Below are 18,317 nucleotides of genomic sequence, written 5' to 3'. Positions count from 1 at the left end.
CTTTCATTTCCAGGATTTCTGTTTGTTCTTTCATAATATTTCAATTTCTTTAGAGAATTTTTTATTTATTTCCTGTATTATTCTTGTGGCCTGTATTGTTTCCATTTTCTCTTCAATTACACTGAGTTTCCTTATAATCCATATTCAGAATTCTTCCTTTGTCATTTTAATCATTTCACTTAAATTAGTGTCTATTTTTGAGGGTCTAATGATTTCTTTTGGGAGTGACTTTTCTCTCTAATCTTTCATATTTCCTGCATTCTTTCGCTGGTTCTTTCTCATCAGGGTAGTTGAGAACTTAGAGTGCTAGGCCTGGTTTGTGCCTCTACTTCAAGCCCCCAAGGATGTTCCTTGACAGTGGTGGGAAGAGGTGTGCTGGTCTTGTATTGCCTTTGAGGTATTTTATCAATTTGAGTGACCTATGAACTGTTGTTTTCATCTCTTGCCAGTAGAGATTAGTGAGTTTGATCCCCCAGCTTAAGCTCCCATGTGGTGAATTGTACCTGTGTATAACTCCAATAGCTTGAGATGGAGGGCACTGTGTTAAGCTATGGGGCTACCATCTCTGTCATTGGTTGCAGATTGCCTGGAGGAGCCAGTTACAAGGTAATCTGATGCCTGTGTTGGTCTCTGGTCCCCTGGATGGGGAATACTAATGCCCTGATCTTTAGGAAGGGTCTTGCCACTCCCGAGGGTTACTTGGACCCTATTACTCCTTAAAGTGTGGGTAAGAACAAGACAGATCGCAGCTCTTACCTACAAGCCTGGATGTGTGTGCTTCTATGGTTGCTTGATCTGCCATGAAGGTGAGCCTCTAATACGTTAATATGCCAATTTAGCGTTCTTTCATTCCATCGAAGTTGTTGAATTTATTGCCATAAAATTGTTAATAAAATTGCTTGTTATACTTTTACCACCTATAGAATCTGTAGTATGCTTCCTCTTTCATTCCTGATACTGGCAATTCTTTTGATCTTTTCAAAAAGCAAGGTTTTCGTTCCACTGAATTTTCTCTATTGTCCATTTGCTATTTCATGGTTTTTAGTTCTTATATTTATCATCTCCTATTCCACTTGCTTTGGGCTAAATCTGCTCTTTTTCTAGTTTCTTAAGGTTGGAGCTTAGACTATTGATTTCTTTCTTTTTATCTAATTTAAGTATTTTATGTTATTATTTTCCTTCTAAGCACTTCTTTAGCTGCATTCTCACAAATTCTGCTAATATTCATTCAGTTCAAAATTTTCTTTCTTTTTAACCTATTGCTCATTTACAAGTGTGTTGTTTAGTTTCCAAATATTTGAGGATTCTTCAGATATCTTTTTTACTGATGTCTAACTTAATTCTGTCCTGGGGCAATAACATACTTTGCATAGTTTTCACTCTTTTAAATTTTTTTTTTTTTTTTTTTTTTTTTTTTTGAGACAGAGTCTCGCTTTGTTGCCCAGGCTAGAGTGAGTGCCATGGCGTCAGCCTAGCTCACAGCAACCTCAAACTCCTGGGCTCGAGTGATCCTTCTGCCTCAGCCTCCCGAGTAGCTGGGACTACAGGCATGCGTCACCATGCCCGGCTAATTTTTTATATATATATATCAGTTGGCCAATTAATTTCTTTCTATTTATAGTAGAGACGGGGTCTCGCTCTTGCTCAGGCTGGTTTTGAACTCCTGACCTTGAGCAATCCGCCCGCCTCGGCCTCCCAAGAGCTAGGATTACAGGCGTGAGCCACAGCGCCCGGCCTTCTTTTAAATTTTTAAAGACTTAATTTTATAATCCATAATAGGTACACATGAAGAGAATGTATATTATGCTCTTGAGTGAAGTGTTCTACAAATGCAAATTAGTCGTTAGTTGAGAGTACATGTCCAGTCTATATAGCCGTACTTTTTGTCTACTTGTGCTATCAATTACTTGATTATTGAAATATCTAATTATAATTTAAAATTTACCTCTATGTATTTCAATTGTATCAGTTTTTATATCATGGGTTTAGAAGCTATATTATTAATATATGTGTATATACACAGCTAGAAAGATAGCTGCTTTACTATTGGATTCCCAAGTGCCAGAATATAGAGGTCCTTTCCTTGGGACCATTCAACTTCTGCAGAGAAGAAATTTCCCATCTCTAGCTGGAGGAAAAATCCCTGGTTGGCCATGCACAGGGGTTGGGGGAAAATGTGTATTTATGGGACAAGGAAGAATGTTCCATATAAAACGGCCATTAGTTTCACTGCTTTCTCTTTGAGTCTCACTCCCATCCTCCAGGATATTAACCATGTCTGAGCCTGGAGCCAAACTGGTTCTGTCTTTTCCTTATCCCCACGTATAAGCAGCATATCTGTGCCTGCTTATGCTCTAATAACTCTCCTTCCATTTTCTTTCCGTCTTTCAAATTTGTGTTGAGATCGCACTTGCTGATGGTCTTCTCCCATTCTCTATTGCTGTGGTTTTATAAAAAAACTTTTTCCTAGCATTTTAATGTTGTTCAGGGACATCCAGATATGTTTAACAAAAGCACATTCATTAGAGAATTAGAACTTTCTCTGCTAGCCATTTTTATTAATAGTTTACCAAGCCCCAGTGATTTCTGCAGCCTTTGCTCATCAGTTGACATGTGCTCCCTATGTATTAGCTTTTCCAAGCTCTGTGTCTGGAACCTATCTGTTGGTATCACCTGCTCTCAGGTGCCATCCTTCACTGCCAGCCACACTCTGTCAACTACTTGGGGCATATTGCTTTGGACCTTCCCCTGCTTTCACTCTGGAAGTACCCCCAGTAAACTAGATGTACTCAAGAAAAAACTACTTACATTCCTGAACAGTTGCCCGGGAGGGAAGAAGTTGTTCTACTTTCTGTCAAAACAGTACATGAGGGTGTACTACATGAGTAATGAGTAACTTTCTACCTTCTTGTGGTGTGGTCACAAACCACTGTACATATTTACAGTAAACAGAAGAGATTTCCATGTTCATTGTATCTCCAACTACCCCCTCAGCCTAAAATGGGCATATTATATAATATAATTGTAGTTTAGAAAGGGCTAATCAGGACTGGAAGGTAATACAAAAAAATACAAAAAAACGCAGGCACATAATTTGAAGAAAAAACAAAGTTTCAATTTCTAAGAGAATGTGAACAATGGGAAATATGCCATGGTTTGACAAATACAAAGTTCTGGCAATTAAAAATGCTGGGTAGAATATGTAGTTCTAATAACACTGAATTGCAAAGTACAGATGTTTTCACTCTACCCATCTACGAAATCAGAACAAGTTATTCATTGTATAGCATAACAAAGTGCTTGATACTTAAATACTTTAAATGAATGAATGATTTTTCAGTGAGGGAAAATATCTCAATAACCCTTATTTTCTCTCTCCTTTGTAGAATATAAAGAGTGATGTTGAAAATATGTGACAGTTTTAACAGTACGAGCCCTCTGAAGACCTGAGTGGCTCATGTCACTTAATGGGGATCTTTCCTGTGAACCCGCTGGTGGATGTGCAGGTTGGAGCTCTGGCTGAAGCCCTTTCCACACTTGCTGCACTCATAGGGCTTCTCTCCAGTATGTACCCTCTGGTGGATGAGGAGTTTGGAACTCTGGCTGAATCCCTTCCCACATTTGCCACAGTGATATGGCTTCTCTCCAGTGTGGACTCTGAGATGGATGCGAAGATCTGAGCTCTGGCTGAAGCCCTTCCCACACTCATAGCACTGGTAAGGCTTCTCTCCTGTGTGGATGCACCGGTGAATGTGGAGGTTCGAGCTCTGACTGAAGCCCTTCCCACATTCACCACACTTGTAGGGCCTCTCCCCTGTGTGGACGCGCTGGTGGATGTGCAGGTTTGAGCGTTGACTGAAGCTCATACCACACTCCCCACACTCATAAGGCTTCTCCCCAGTGTGCACTCGCTGGTGGATGTGCAGTTTGGAGCTCTGACTAAAGCCCTTCCCACATTTATCACATTTATAAGGCTTCTCGCCTGTATGGACTGCATGATGAATGAGCAGACTCGAGCTCCTGGTGAAGCCCTTCCCACACTTGTCACACTTATAGGGTTTCTCATCCATGTGGACTGCTTGATGGACTAGCAGACTTGAGCTCCTGGTGAAGCCCTTCCCACACTCTTCACATTTGTAGGGCTTTTCTTCTGCGTGGTCTCTCTGATGAAGTAGCAGCTCTGAGCTTTGACTGAAGTCCTTACCACAATGGCCACATCTGTATAGTTTCTCTGGAGTGTGGACTTTCTCAAATGGATGAGCACCTTGGCTGGTATTAAGTACTTTCCCATGGTCATTACGGGTACCGGGTTTCTCCTCTGTAGGAGCTCGCTGCTGACAACTGACCAACTGTGATTTCTGCCCATAAATGTCTTTGCAGTTACAGTCAAAGGTATCCAAAGATTCTTTCAACTGGCCATTCTGGCAAGTTCCTTCACCACTGTACAATGGTGAGGCCAGTTCTGTTACATCAGACATGGGTTTAACTTGAAGGTTCTCTGCACAGCGGTCCACAGAAGAACTTCCCCTGCTTGTCACCTTGCTCTCAGTGCTTTCTTCAGTTATAGAGAGACACGTGCTTGCCCGAGCATCCTGATGCTTGTCTTTATAGACCTTTATTGATGACTCTTGTGTGGCCATTTGGCTGGGGACTTTCAAAGACAAATATTTTTCACTTCCAGTGTTTTTGAAATCATCACTTTGAAGAGTCGCCACACTGCCCTTTTCTGGAAATATGAGAAGATGCTTCTCCCCACTTTTGACAAGGGGGGAGATCTAGTTCAGGCTTCCCATACACTTCCCCTTAAAGATGCACAACACCATCCTGACTTCCAGTTATTGTACTGGCCATCTCTTCCAAAGTTAGCCAGCAAGAAAGCTCATATGACAGATCCTTAAGTCTTTTCTCTTGAAGATGCTCCACGAAATTTTCATTCAAGTTTCCTAGGGAACAAAGAGTATTCAGTGATAAGAACAGAAGGTAGATTTCAAGATTTCAGAATGGGAGTGCCTAAGGCCTGAACATTTAGTAACTGGGAAAACGTTCAACTTGTCCTTATAGTCCTCTCCCTTGGGTTAATGTCAGAAGGAGAGAATATCTGGGTACAGAAGATAGAAATTTTTTCTCTGCTTTTAAGCATAGCCAATAGAAGTATTCCTTCACTAGTCCTGCATAAGGCTCTGAATCCTATACATTGCCACAAATAACATTCCACTTCATTTCCCTTCATTTTCTTTTAATTAAATTTATATTTAATTAGTACTCCTCCACTGTCACAGGCATTGTGAATACAAGGAAGAAAATAGAAATCCTTTTGCTTAACAAGATAAAGCCTCTTGGGAGAAAGACAAGATATACCAACAACAATAATAGTAAGCTGTGTGGATGAACATACAACAGATACATGCACAATCAGTTATGAGAACGCAGAACTGGAGCACACAACTTGTACTTTGGGGTATTGGGAAGATTTCTGGGAGAAAATGATGGGGGAAAAAAGCGAAATGTAGAGAGAAAAATATGACATGTTCAGGAAGACTACTAGTAGCTTCTTGTGAAGGAGATAAAAAAAAAAAAAGCTTAACAGTGGTAAAGAATGTGTCCCCGCAGGGAAGGTAGGAGCCTAAGCAAAGGGCTTGGTGTCTAATCCTAAGGACTTGGGGCTAATCTCTGCAGGGAGTGAATACTATTAAAGGATTTAAATTCGTAGTGAAGTAACTGACTTTGTGATTATAAACACCACTGGAAAGCAAGGCTTTAGGTAGAGGACAGCTGCTATAGCAAACCAGAAGAAAAACGGTAAGGATGATGGTTGTAGAGAAAAGGGGAGAGATTCATTCAAATTAGGTGATGACAAACTAAACCTAGAAGGCAAGGGAAAGGAGGCACCATGCATGCTCCCTGAGCTCCTTGCCTGAGCGACTAGGTACAGTGGTGCTGTACAATAAGACAGGAAATGCAGGAGGGCAAGGCTGGAGTGGGGAAGGGAGTGGATGACAAACTCAAAATCTGCCTTGTTTGATCTGTGCTGCTGGAACACTTGCAGCCCTGCTGAGCGAGCAGTGACATGTAGGGCTTTGGAACTCTTGAGAGAACTGTGCTAGGAATACAGAGTAGTTTAGACTTACTGGAATATATGTTGGTCAAAACAGTTACAGTGAACATCCAAATATTACACTGAAATGACAAAAAGAAATCCATAGTAGTCTTGGAAAAAAAAGAAAGGTTGATGTCACCAGAATAAAAATGTTGAGGAACTCCTAGATGATAAAGAGCAGATGGATTGGGAAAGATGGAGAAACCAGGGAAAAAATGCACAGTTCAAATCTTGTACAGGAGAAGCCTCCCTCAGGGCTAAGAGATCTTCTCAGCAACTCCTAGAAATTCTAATTCCAACCTCAGAATCAACAGTAACAAAGACAGATTCATTAATTCAAGTTAGGCATTCTTAATGGCTGGGCTAGTTGTTGCCATTAGCAGCACCTCTCCTAATGCCCCTTTTCCCTTCAAAAATAGAAATATTGGGTAGATAATAGCAGTGGCCCCATATAAAGCCTCAAGAATCAAACAAATGATCTGCCAAAGAAAGATTGCTAATAGTAGTATTAGTATTGAGGCTGAAGAAAGAAGCAGAGGCTGCGTTAACACTGAATCTACACAATGACAAAGTCGACCTAGGTACAAAAAAGAGCAATTGACTCCCTATGTGCCCAGGAAAAAGCCTCAAGGTAACCTCTGAAGAGGGAGCTCTGACAAGGCAGGTAGTCCAGAGCTGGGGCTGAAGAAGCAGGGTGTGCCCCAGAGAACTTTCTAGCATGAAGAGGCAGCCTTAAAAAATGGCCTACACCATCTACCATCTGGATTCTTATCTCCCCCCCCCACCCAACTGGCAGAGGCATCCCCTAAAGTAGAACACATATGTGCCCCAAAGTAGGTCGAACATCTGCCGAGGATGCACACTCCAGTATCATACAGAGAAACATAAGACTTTTCAAAAAACATATAAGGAGACAGTTAAAAAATATATAAGGAGAACAAAAAAAAAGTAGCAAGTTAATAAAAGAAGCACAAATGAGAAACAGTGATCAGAGGAAACAATTTAAAAGGTACATAATTAAAATCTCACAGAAATCATAGAAAGTGTCACATTTAAACACAATCTAATTATAAAACATAGACCTGTTGCTACAAAAAAGAACCATAATTCTAAATTAGTAAAATGTATTAAAGAAGATGATAATACTAAGAAATACCTACTGTGTTTGATTGAAGCTCTCAGCCAAGGATTGTGAAATCTTATGTGAGAGGAACTATTAGGACACCCATTTTGCACATGAGGAAACCAAAGTTGAAAGAGGTTAAAGTAACTTGGCTCATAGCTAAGTGTCAGGCTATCTTTGTAAGGCCTACAATCTAGAGCAGGGGTCCTCAAACTATGGCGCGTAGAGCACATGCGGCCTGCCAAGGACATTTATCTAGCCTGCTGGGTGTTTTTGCTGCCGCTACCTGTCCTGCTTAGCAGCCAACTTGTCCTGGGCCCACAGTGCGCACTCTCCAACGGTCTGAGGGACAGTGAACTGGCCCCCTGTTTAAAAAGCTTGAGGACCCCTGATCTAGAGGGTTGAAGAGCCAAATGGAAACATGGTACGACAGAAGACTGAGGGATTCCTGGAATGCATATTAAAAGGATAGACAAATGGAAAGATAAAGAAAAAAGCCCATCTTGGGGAGTTCCATGAGGATAGTGAAGATAGAATGAAGCAAGAGACAATGGTCAAACACATAACAGAAAAAAATGTTTCCCAGAAATCAAGATTCAGAGCCCAGTGAATGCTAAAAATGGTATGAGAAAAAAACCTACAACTAAACATACCCTTATAAAACCTCAGGACTTTAGGGGGAAAAAAAAATCCCAAGAAAATTCTAAAAGCATCACACCTAAAGCCAGATTATGTACAAATAAGTAAGAATTACATTGATATGGAACTTTGTATCTGGAAATATTAGAGCAGTATCTTCAAATTTTGGAGGAAAAGTATGAAATTAGAATTCTCTACCCAGCCAATTAACCATTTCAATGAGAGGAAAAAATAGATACTTTTTTAGACAAGAAAGGATTCGATTACTGAAACAATTACTCAAGAATGTACTATAGGCCGGTAGCGGTGGTTCACACCTGTAATCCTAGCACTCTTGGAGGCTGAGGCAGGCAGATCGCTCAAGGTCAGGAGTTCAAAACCAGCTGCGCAAATTGAGACTCTGTCTCCACTATAAATAGAAAGAAATTAGCTGGACAACTAAATATATATATATAGAAAAAATTAGCCAGACATGGTGGTACATGCCTGTAGTCCCAGCTATTCGGGAGGCTGAGGCACAAGGATTGTCTGAGCCCAGGAGTCTGAGGTTGAGGTTGCTGTGAGCTAGGCTAATGCCATGGCATTCTAGCCTGGGAACAGAGTGAGACTCTGTCTCAAAAAAAAAAAAAAAAAAAGAATGTACTATAGCAAAATCTTTAAAATTAATTTAAATAAAAGATGATATATCATACAGGAAATTGCAGTAAACAAATAAGTCAATAAAATACATAATGAAGTTGAATTAATTGTTGATAAATGAAAGAAAAAATAATTACTTAAGACTATAATCACAGTATGGAATGAAAATCCCCCCAAATAAAATATGTTTTTAAAAAGCAACTATTACCTCAAAGGAAGGAAAAGGAACTATAATTATAGTATACTACTTGCCTGTAGAGTAAACAGTAATTACCAGGTCAAAGAACCTACGCACTAATCACTGACATGACTCTAACATAAATCATTGGGAGACTGGGCATGTTGGGGGAAATAATGTAAAAAAGCTATATTCTCTGGCTCACGCCTGTAATCCTAGCACTTTGGGAGGCCGAGGTGGGCGGATTGCTCAAGGTCAGGAGTTCGAAACCAGCCTGACCGAGACCCCGTCTCTACCAAAAATAGAAATAAATTAATTGACCAACTAAAAATATATATACAAAAAATTAGCCGGGCATGGTGGCGCATGCCTGTAGTCCCAGCTACTCGGGAGGCTGAGGCAGTAGGATCGCTGAGCCCCGGAGATTGAGGATGCTGTGAGCCAGGCTGACCGCCACGGCACTCACTCTAGCCTAGGCAACAAAGTGAGACTCTGTCTCAAAAAAAAAAACAAAAAAACAAAAAAAAAAAACCAAAAAGCTATATTCTCATCTACGATATGAGAAAGTCAATATAAAATAGTGATAAATTGAGACATAGCAGTATATCACAATAAATAAATTCAAATTAAAATGATTCTAAGGTACCATTTTCCACCTATTACATCAGCACAAACCCAAAAAGTCTGAAGATTAAAATTGCTCATGAATATAAACTGGTATCACCCATGATGACGGATGGACATTTTGACAGTCATCAATTAAAATCACAAATGTATACACTCAGCATTACAGCTTGGTGGCTTTACTCTTCAGATTTCCAAGCGTAATGGAGAAATGACATTTATGAGATAACAGATACTCTGTAGAAGCCAATGACCAGAACCTGAGTAGACTGGAGTTACAGACATTAAAGAAACTTTTAAAGAGGTTTATCCGAGCCAAATGTGTGTGACTAGCCAAGAGGTCCTGCCCCTAATTGTGCATCTTTTTATACTTCTTATAAACCATGTGAATACATTTATTCTTTTAAAAGAAAGAGACAAAAAAGAAATAACTGTATAAGCACATGGCTTGGATGTATGAAGAGGAACTGAGTAGGGAACAGCTGACAGGATTAACATGGAGTGCCTCTGAGAAGCCATGCTGCTGCAGGAGCAGCGGGGCCGGGCAACATTTTTATTAAAAGCTTGTAAATACAATTTGCTTTACCCTGGTGAATGTATCATTTTGTTTACAAATTTCAAAAGTAATGGCAAAAAGAAAAATTAAAAATGATAAAAGAGTGCAGTTTGTGCCAGTTAAGTCATGAAGTGGCCTGAAATGAAGGGTTAAAGGATTGCTTCAGCAGCTTTTACTGTACAGTACTTGGGAATGGCTAGTGGCTGCAGAAATCATAGGCATATGAAAATAGGGGAGGAATTTTATTAATGGTACGTTTTCATAAGTAGTGCTGAAACTTTGTGATATTAGTTTTTTAATATCTAAAATAATATGAAGAATAAATACATACCATTAGGAGAAAATACTGACATGAGAAAAGGGGTCCTTTTATAGGTAGTTAACATGACATAAAGAAGCACTTAACACACTGCATAAAACAGCACATTGAATAATACATACAGTATAATCTCATAAAATTTTAACATATAAATTTGTAATATATATACATATGTATAGAGTACATAGAAATATAGAATCACAAACTATTAGTGATTTTATTTCATATTATGCTTGTGTTTGCATTTTTGACTTTTATGTCTTACTTGTATAAAACAAAAATGTTGAACAACTATGTTCAATTTTATAATACTAAAAATGAAAAGTGAGGCTGAGCAACAAAGACCTCACCTCTACAAAAAATTAAAAAAATCGGCCAAGTGTGGTGACACATGCCTGCAGTTGAGCTACTCAGGAGGCTGAGGCAGGAGGATTGTTTGTGGTTGCAGTAAACTATGATGACGCCACCACACTCTAATCTGGGCAATAGAGTGAGACCCTGTCTCAAAAAACAAAACAAAACACAATAATCTAGGGCAGAGCTTGAAACTGGAAACCCATCTCCAACTTTGTTTTTGCTCCTCTGCAAATCATTCTCCACAAAGCAGTCACAGTGACGCTGGGTCATTCAGAGCATACCACTCTGTTATCCAATGAATGTAGCATAGATCCACTTTTTACCAATGCGTCAGTGTCATGAGCCAGGCATGCCCACCACTTCTGCCCACTCTGTTCTGCCCAGATGTACCCTGTGTTCTAGCCATGCTCTTCCTTCCAGGTCTTTGGGTCTCCCCTTGCATAGTTTCCCTTCTCTGGGATGTTCTTCTCCCCAGTCACTTATTTAATCTTTTACCTTCTGGTTTAAATGTCACTTCAGAGGCTTTCCCTGACACTCTCAGCAACACCTACGTCACCCTTGTCCCTTCACATGCCTTGGTTCTCTCAGAGCACTGTTCTAGCTTTCACAGGACTTGTCAAATTTATGTTGTGTTTACTTAATGTTTCTGCTACAAGACTGTAACAACTACTTTTTCTCTGGTAAATTCTGCAGCAATTACTAAATATTGATTATGTACACACAGCAGCTGAGGGTAATTTGACTTTTCATCCAAAGAGTGACATTGTAAGTGATGTATTTAAGGGAGACAAGTCTATTTGCAACATCTAACTTGAGCATGAAAAATGATGTTAACAACCTGGCCAATTTATACCATAATTCAGGCATTAAATGGATCCATTTTACGGTGATATCTGTGGGAATTAAGAGAGTTAATAAATTTAAAGGAAGTTAAAAAAGAACTGTCGATAAATTTGCAGATACTAAGGATGGGGGAGAGAGGAACAATGCAGTAAAGACCTATTTCTATACTAGGGGACTGGCCGGGCGCGGTGGCTCACGCCTGTAATCCTAGCACTCTGGGAGGTTGAGGCAGGAGGATTGCTTGAGGTCAGAAGTTGGAGACCAGCCTGAGCAAGAGTGACACCATCTCTACTAAAAATAGAAAAATTAGCCAGGCATGGTGGCATGTGCCTGTAGTCCCAGCTACTCGGGAGGCTGAGGCAGGAGGATCAATGGAGTCCAGAGTTTGAGGTTGCTGTGAGCTAGGCTGACACCATGACACTCTAGCCCAGGTGACAGAGTGAGACTCTGTCTCAAAAATAAATAAATAAATAAATAAATAAATAAATAAATAAATAAATAAATAAATAAAGGGAATGGAAGAACTTTAATCCTGACAAAAGTGGAAATACAGCAAAGGAGGTTAAGAAAAGGAACTTTTAAAATTCTCAACACACTGAATATGAAGTGGCTATATATTCCAGTGTAGATATCCCATAGCCAAGAAAACATGTGGGAATAGAGTTTAATACCATGACAGGAAATAAAGATATTAGGTGAAAGAATGAATGACCCAAAGGACAGATTTCACACACAGGCTGTGTGGGAGCAACACGGCTGGTTTATTCACTCTGGTGCGGGTGGGCTGAGTCCAAAAAGAGAGTCAGCACAGAAGGGGGTTTTGTGAGGATTTTTATAAGTTGGGGAGAGATAATCCCCGCCACCCCTACCTGCACCATTCAATTCTTTGTTGTTCCTGGGTAGAACTCATGATCCGTATTGTTTTTGTGGTCAGGCAGGTGACTGGAGATGTAAAGTCTCTGATCCATATCAACTGGTGTGTTAGGAGGCATCCGGATTGGGTAGGTGACTTTCTGCTACCTGCAGTTAATGGCGGGAGTGGTCGGGCTCAGTATAGAACAGGGTAACTACTGCTCTGCCTATCATTAGAGTTATCAAAATAAGTGGACAGGCCAGGCATGGTGGCTCACGCCTGTAATCCTAGCACTCTGGGAGGCCGAGGTGGGTGGATTGCTTGAGCTCAGGAGTTCAAGATCAGCCTGAACAAGAGCGAGATCCTGTCTCTACAAAAAATAGAAAGAAATTAGCCAAACAACTAAAAATTTGAAAAATTAGCCAGGCATGGTGGTGCATGCCTATAGTCCCAGCTACCCAGGAGGCTGAGGCAGGAGGATTGCTTGAGCACAGGAGTTTGAGGTTGCTGTGGGCTAGGCTGATGCCATGGCACTCTAGCCAGGTAAGAGAGCAAGACTCCATCTCTCAATAAATAAATAAGTAAATGGACAGCCGAAACCATGAAATGTGTAATGGCTCCTTATATGAGTGGGCATGCCCAGCATGCATTCTCATAGGGGCACCGCTGCCCTCAACGGTGAGAACTGGATCTTGGGGAGAACGAAAAATCTTACATACTACACTCGGTTTGTGGCCCGCAAAACCTCAATCCTATCTAACACATCTCATTCCTTAGCACCTAATTTCTCTAAAGGAGAAATTTAGCTTGTCTCCTTTTAGTGGAGGGAGAGTGATGATAAAAAAAAGGTCAAAGAATGCTATGTACAGTGGTACGTGCTGTGACAGAAAAGCAAAGAGCCCTTTGGGATTTGCAAAGTTAGAAGAAAGAGAAGCCAGTGAATCTGTGGGGAAAGGAATAAGAAAGAAGGCAGGAGAAAGAGGAAAACTATGATTTCATATAAGACAAAGAATTTTACGAGAAGGTCAACATTGTAAAAACCATTAGTGAGCCAGGCGTGGTGGCACACACCTGTAGTCCCAGCTACTCGGGGGGCTGAGGTAGGAGGATTGCTTGAGCCCAGGAGTTCAAGGCTGCAGTGAGCTGTGATCATGTCTCTAAAAGAATAAAAATTTACTTTAAAAATGTGGAAATACCCGACTCCCCACCTAGGGATAACCACTGCACGCTACAGCACTTTCCCTTTCTTGTTCTTCAGGCTTAGCTGATAGTAGAGAACCAGGTCACTGAGGGGAGAGAATCAGGGCCCTCCCAAGAGCTGATGTGGGAACAAAACCCGAAAGGCACCATGATGGCCTCTTCTCAGTTGTTTCTGTAGAATGTCTGCTTTTGACTACAAAATGGCAGGCAATTTAACATGGTTCAACCAAGTAGGTGTACATTCAACTCCCCATACAATCAAAAATTCTTTTTTTTTTTTTTTTTTTGAGACAGAGTCTCGCTTTGTTGCCTAGGCTAGAGTGAGTGCCATGGCGTCAGCCTAGCTCACAGCAACCTCCAACTCCTGGGCTCAAGCAATCTTTCTGCCTCAGCCTCCCAAGTAGCTGGGATTACAGGCATGTGCCACCATGCCCAGCTAATTTTTTCTATATATATTAGTTGGCCAATTAATTTCTTTCTATTTATAGTAGAGACAGGGTCTCACTCTTGCTCAGGCTGGTTTTGAACTCCTGACCTCGAGCAATCCGCCCGCCTCGGCCTCCCAGAGAGCTAGGATTACAGGCGTGAGCCACTGTGCCCGGCCTACAATCAAAAATTCTTTATCAACACAATTTTAATGGCTACATATCTTTCTTTTCTATAATCCATGATAATTTGACCAATCCCCTGTGATACATTTGTAACTAATTTTTCAGTATTTTAAATAATTCTAAAATGACTATCTTTGTTTATGATTTTCGCTTGGAGTTACTGACTGGTACCTTAGGACAGATACTTAAAAATGAAATACTACATTTGAAATGTTTAAAGCTCTTTGATTCATGCAAAGTGTTTTCAGAAAAACTGTATCAATTATACTCTTATCTATTTCTAGGGTATGACAGTCTCACCATGAGGTTTTGATCATTTTCAGGAGGGAAGATGGATGAATCCCTGAATATTTAAGAAAAGAAACAATGGAAACTAGATACCACAAGGCAGGGGAAGGATACTCAATGAAAATAAGTCTAAGCAAAGACTATACAAGACCAATGTGGGAGCAACGTGGGAAAAGATAAGAATACAGAGAAGAGAGCCATCATGGAGAAGACCATAACCTTCTATTGAGGTAGGAGGCAGAGTAAGTGAATAGATCCAGGTGGAACAGTATGTAGAAAGTGTCCCAGAAGCCCCCCTCTCTACACAGATCACATGTGTACACAGACCAGATGTCAGAGAATTCCCAGAACATGTATCAAGGGACTTCTCTTTCATGGAGTAGCCTGGGCTTGGAACTTGCCATGATGGCTGATAATCTTTGGAGTTCATTCTCCATTACATAATGATCTTTATCTTACTCCAACTGAATGATCACATCTGGGAAACACACAGGGATTGGGTGATTGTGCAGAAAGCAAAATCAGTCCCAAGCTCTGGCTTACAAGGGAAGGAATAGGTACGCTTTCTGAGAAAACTCAGTAACACTATTAATACCATTTTCCAATTCTTACCAAGTAAATTTCTTTAGCTGCTTAGAATAGTCAGGAAACATCATTTGTATCAAAAAGGAATTAGGAAACAAAGAACACAATGGGTAAGTGTCCACGCTCATACGTCTTACCCACTGAGACCAAGTTCCTGTAGTTTTCCATATCACACCCCTGCACCGCTTCCTCTGAGCAGGGTCAAGGCAACCCCACTCCTTCTCGGTGAAGTCCACAGACACATCCTTGAATGTGACTGGTTCCTAAGACATTAAGCACATTTCTGCTCAGCTGACAACCACAAATGCCCTGGAGGGAGGGTGATGTTAGTAGCACTGGAAAAGGTAAGAAAAGTATAGAAGACTAGTATGCAGTTCAGGAAATCTGAGTAAGCTAAGTCAAGTTTTGTTAGAAAATCTTTCCTTTCTCACCTACTTTGCTACACCCATCCAATTCCTTTCCCTCCTGCCCACAAGCAGTCCAAGCTCAAGCTATCAGCTACTGAATCTTTCCTTGTCACTGTCATTTCCTGGTCATTGCTTAGTTGTTCTTTTCACCCTATTTCATCAGCCACTATTCCATTATACCTCAACATTCGAGACAATTTACCCAGTGACCTCAATCTCCATAATGTCAATAATCTCTGCCTCATTTCATCAAACTGCAATAAACATAATCAGGTCTAGCTCACTACTTGGACCCCTCTGCTTTTCAAATACTAATTTCTTAGTATCTTATACCTTAAAGATACTGCCTATTCTTTCTGTTCTTTCTCTTCCCTCACATCTACTTTATCAATCAAGATGACTACCCTTGTAACTCTTCTTCTTTTTTCTCTAGTAAAAGCACATTTCTATCTCAAGGTTTTCCCTAGCTGTATCAATCATATGTCCTTTCTTCTTCCTACCTCAGTAGTTGAATATTACTGGAAAAATAAAATAGCACATATACACCCAACCACAAAACACTCCTTAGGTATCCTATCCAGTCCTGTGGCTTAAAATACCATCCACTGCCAAATATTTATATTCAGCCCTAACCATTCCCCTGCACTGCAGACTCCAGCTTTCCACCTAAGAGCTACGCTGGGATGTCTAAAAGGTGCTTAAAGCTTACAAGACTCTTGCCCTGGCAATCTCCTTCACCATCTGCTCACTCCTAGTTGTCCCATTTTAGCAAACAGCCACACGGCCCACCCAAGTGGGCTCAACCCAAATCCCAGAAGTCATTTCATTCTCTTCTCTCTTCCTCACATCCCACCTATCAACACGTCCCACTCCTCTGCCTCTAAAGCATGTGTGCATCTCCCCACCTCTTCCCACCCCGCATTCCAGGTCCCACCGCCATTATCTCCCGCACCAGCCTCCTGCTTGGTCTCTGTCTCCACTTTCTCCCTGCACGAGTTTTCCACACAGCAGCCAGGGTGATCTTTCAAAACACCAACCAGGTCAGGTGTGGAACCCTCCAAAGGCTTTTCAGTGGATATCAAGTAAAACCCAGAATCTTTACCCTGGCGGAGCTCTGCAGATCTGGCTCCTGTCACCTCTCCGCCTTGGCCTGAGTGAGTCCTCTCTTACGATCACACACATCCACAGCAACATCACAGCCCTTGAGCCACGTCAAACCCATTCTCAACCTAGGGCCTTTGCACTAGTTGCCCTCTCTGCAGAATGTTCTTTTCCCACATCTTCACATGCCTTGTCCTTGTCCTTATCCTTCATGCCTCAGCCCAACTGTTGCCTCCTCAGAAAAGCATTTCCTTTACCATTTAATCACGGTAGCACCCAGTAACTATCACTTTCCTGGTTTTAATTTCTTCCTATTACTTACGCCTTACCTTGTTTTCTTGTTTATTCATTTGCTCTTTTATTTACTGTCCGTTTCTCCCCGCTGAGACCTAAGTTCCCTGGGAGCAGAGAGGCTGTGTGATTTGTCCCCTATTGCATCCCCAAAGCCCCAAGCGGGCTTGGCACATAAAAGCAGTCCAAATATTTACTCAGTTAACTTCAGTGAATCTGGTTTCCTCCAGGGTTCCGTCTGCTGGAGCAATACTTCTCAAGCTACATGTGGTGAAGAACCAGGTTTTTGTTTTCTAAATAAACACTCTCTATTTCTGTCCTGTGTCTGCATGGTGCATGGGCTGGCACCAGTCCATAAGGCACACTTTGAAAAGCAGAGTGACAGAATATATAAAAGACAATGAAGGCTGTCTTGTAAACTGGATCAGCTAAGCCAGCTTCAACTTGAGGCTGAAGGGACACCACTTCCTTCCTCCTCAGGCTTGCCCTGCAGAAGGACATGACTTTCCCAATGGGTCACCATCGGAGAAGGTCAGGATGAGGAAAGAGTGAGCTTTCTCCCAAGCTCTCCTTTGGAGTTCACTGCTTTCCACTCTGCCATGATAGAGAAGCACGCAAGCTCCAAGCAAGGGTGGGACAAAGAAGCAGTGGAAGCAGCTTACAACCTCAGCACCACACCCATCAGCAAAGCATAACCCTGGGAAGGTCAAGCAAGTGGACTGGCTGATCCTCTCCACCAGAGCTTTTCCTTCTGAGTGCAGGGAAAAAAGGATTCCTTCTGTTCAAGGTTAATCTCTCCCTGTACATTCGAGGTCCCTCCCTTCCTCTCTCTTCTGAGACTCAAGCCCATTGATCATCTTTTCTCCCTTTATTTTTTTATGCACTTTCTACTCAGTCATCTGGATTGCCTAAGTCTCCTTCTCTACCCCAACAATATTCAAACCACTTCAGATCTTGTCAATTCTACCTCCTAAATTTCCCTCCAATATGTTATCTCTTCTCCATTTCCACTGCCACTGTCTTAGGCCCTCATTTTTTTTTCACCTAGACCACAATAACTCCTTATCAGTTCTTCTTAAGTACACATTTTGTCAACTTCCATCCATAGATCAGAGTTATTAATTTTTTTAAGATCCTGCAGATAAAGTGTGGGGGCAATTCCATGCTGAGAATGGAAAGGATGTGTTGATAGGCTACTAACTCTGTAATAGGTAAAAATGGCGAGAGTGGACCAAATGAGAGGGATCTTTGTGACGGGGAAGGGAGAAAGGGAAAGAGAATAGTGCTCCTGTTAAAGCAAGACAGAGTCGGGACTGAAGGACTCAAAAATGAATAGTCTCCCTGGTGCCCGCAGAGCTAATGAGTCACCTCATTAAGGAATCTTAACTTTGTAACACCACAGATAATTCTGGTGCACAGCCTGGTTGAGGAACATTTCTAGGAGTGATTTTGTAACTACTATGCTGCCATTTAACAAATTTTCTCATGTTTTTTACTTTCTAATGGTTAAAAATGATCACTATTAATATGCATACTTTTTGCATACAGGTAATCTCATTAAAACAGTAAACTCCTTGAAGAAAAGCACCATATTTAGACCTCTTAG

General features: G+C 41.2%; 1 protein-coding gene across 1 annotated transcript; it reads right to left on the bottom strand.

Annotated features, from left to right (window-relative positions):
* Positions 1-1,173: 1,173 nt before the first annotated feature.
* Positions 1,174-13,877, bottom strand: ZNF239 (zinc finger protein 239). The gene is made up of 2 exons (XM_076010251.1): positions 8,177-13,877; positions 1,174-4,943 (listed from the first exon to the last, which is right to left on the bottom strand). Exon 2 carries the CDS (start codon positions 4,638-4,640, stop codon positions 3,465-3,467), a length of 1,176 nt encoding a protein of 391 aa, XP_075866366.1. The 5' UTR covers positions 4,641-4,943; positions 8,177-13,877; the 3' UTR covers positions 1,174-3,464.
* Positions 13,878-18,317: the final 4,440 nt, after the last annotated feature.

The sequence above is a fragment of the Microcebus murinus genome, chromosome 14 (assembly GCF_040939455.1).
Source record: "Microcebus murinus isolate Inina chromosome 14, M.murinus_Inina_mat1.0, whole genome shotgun sequence".
NCBI lineage: Eukaryota > Metazoa > Chordata > Mammalia > Primates > Cheirogaleidae > Microcebus > Microcebus murinus.
The sequence above is the reverse complement of the archived record's forward strand: the minus strand, read 5'-3'. Positions and strand labels throughout refer to the sequence as shown.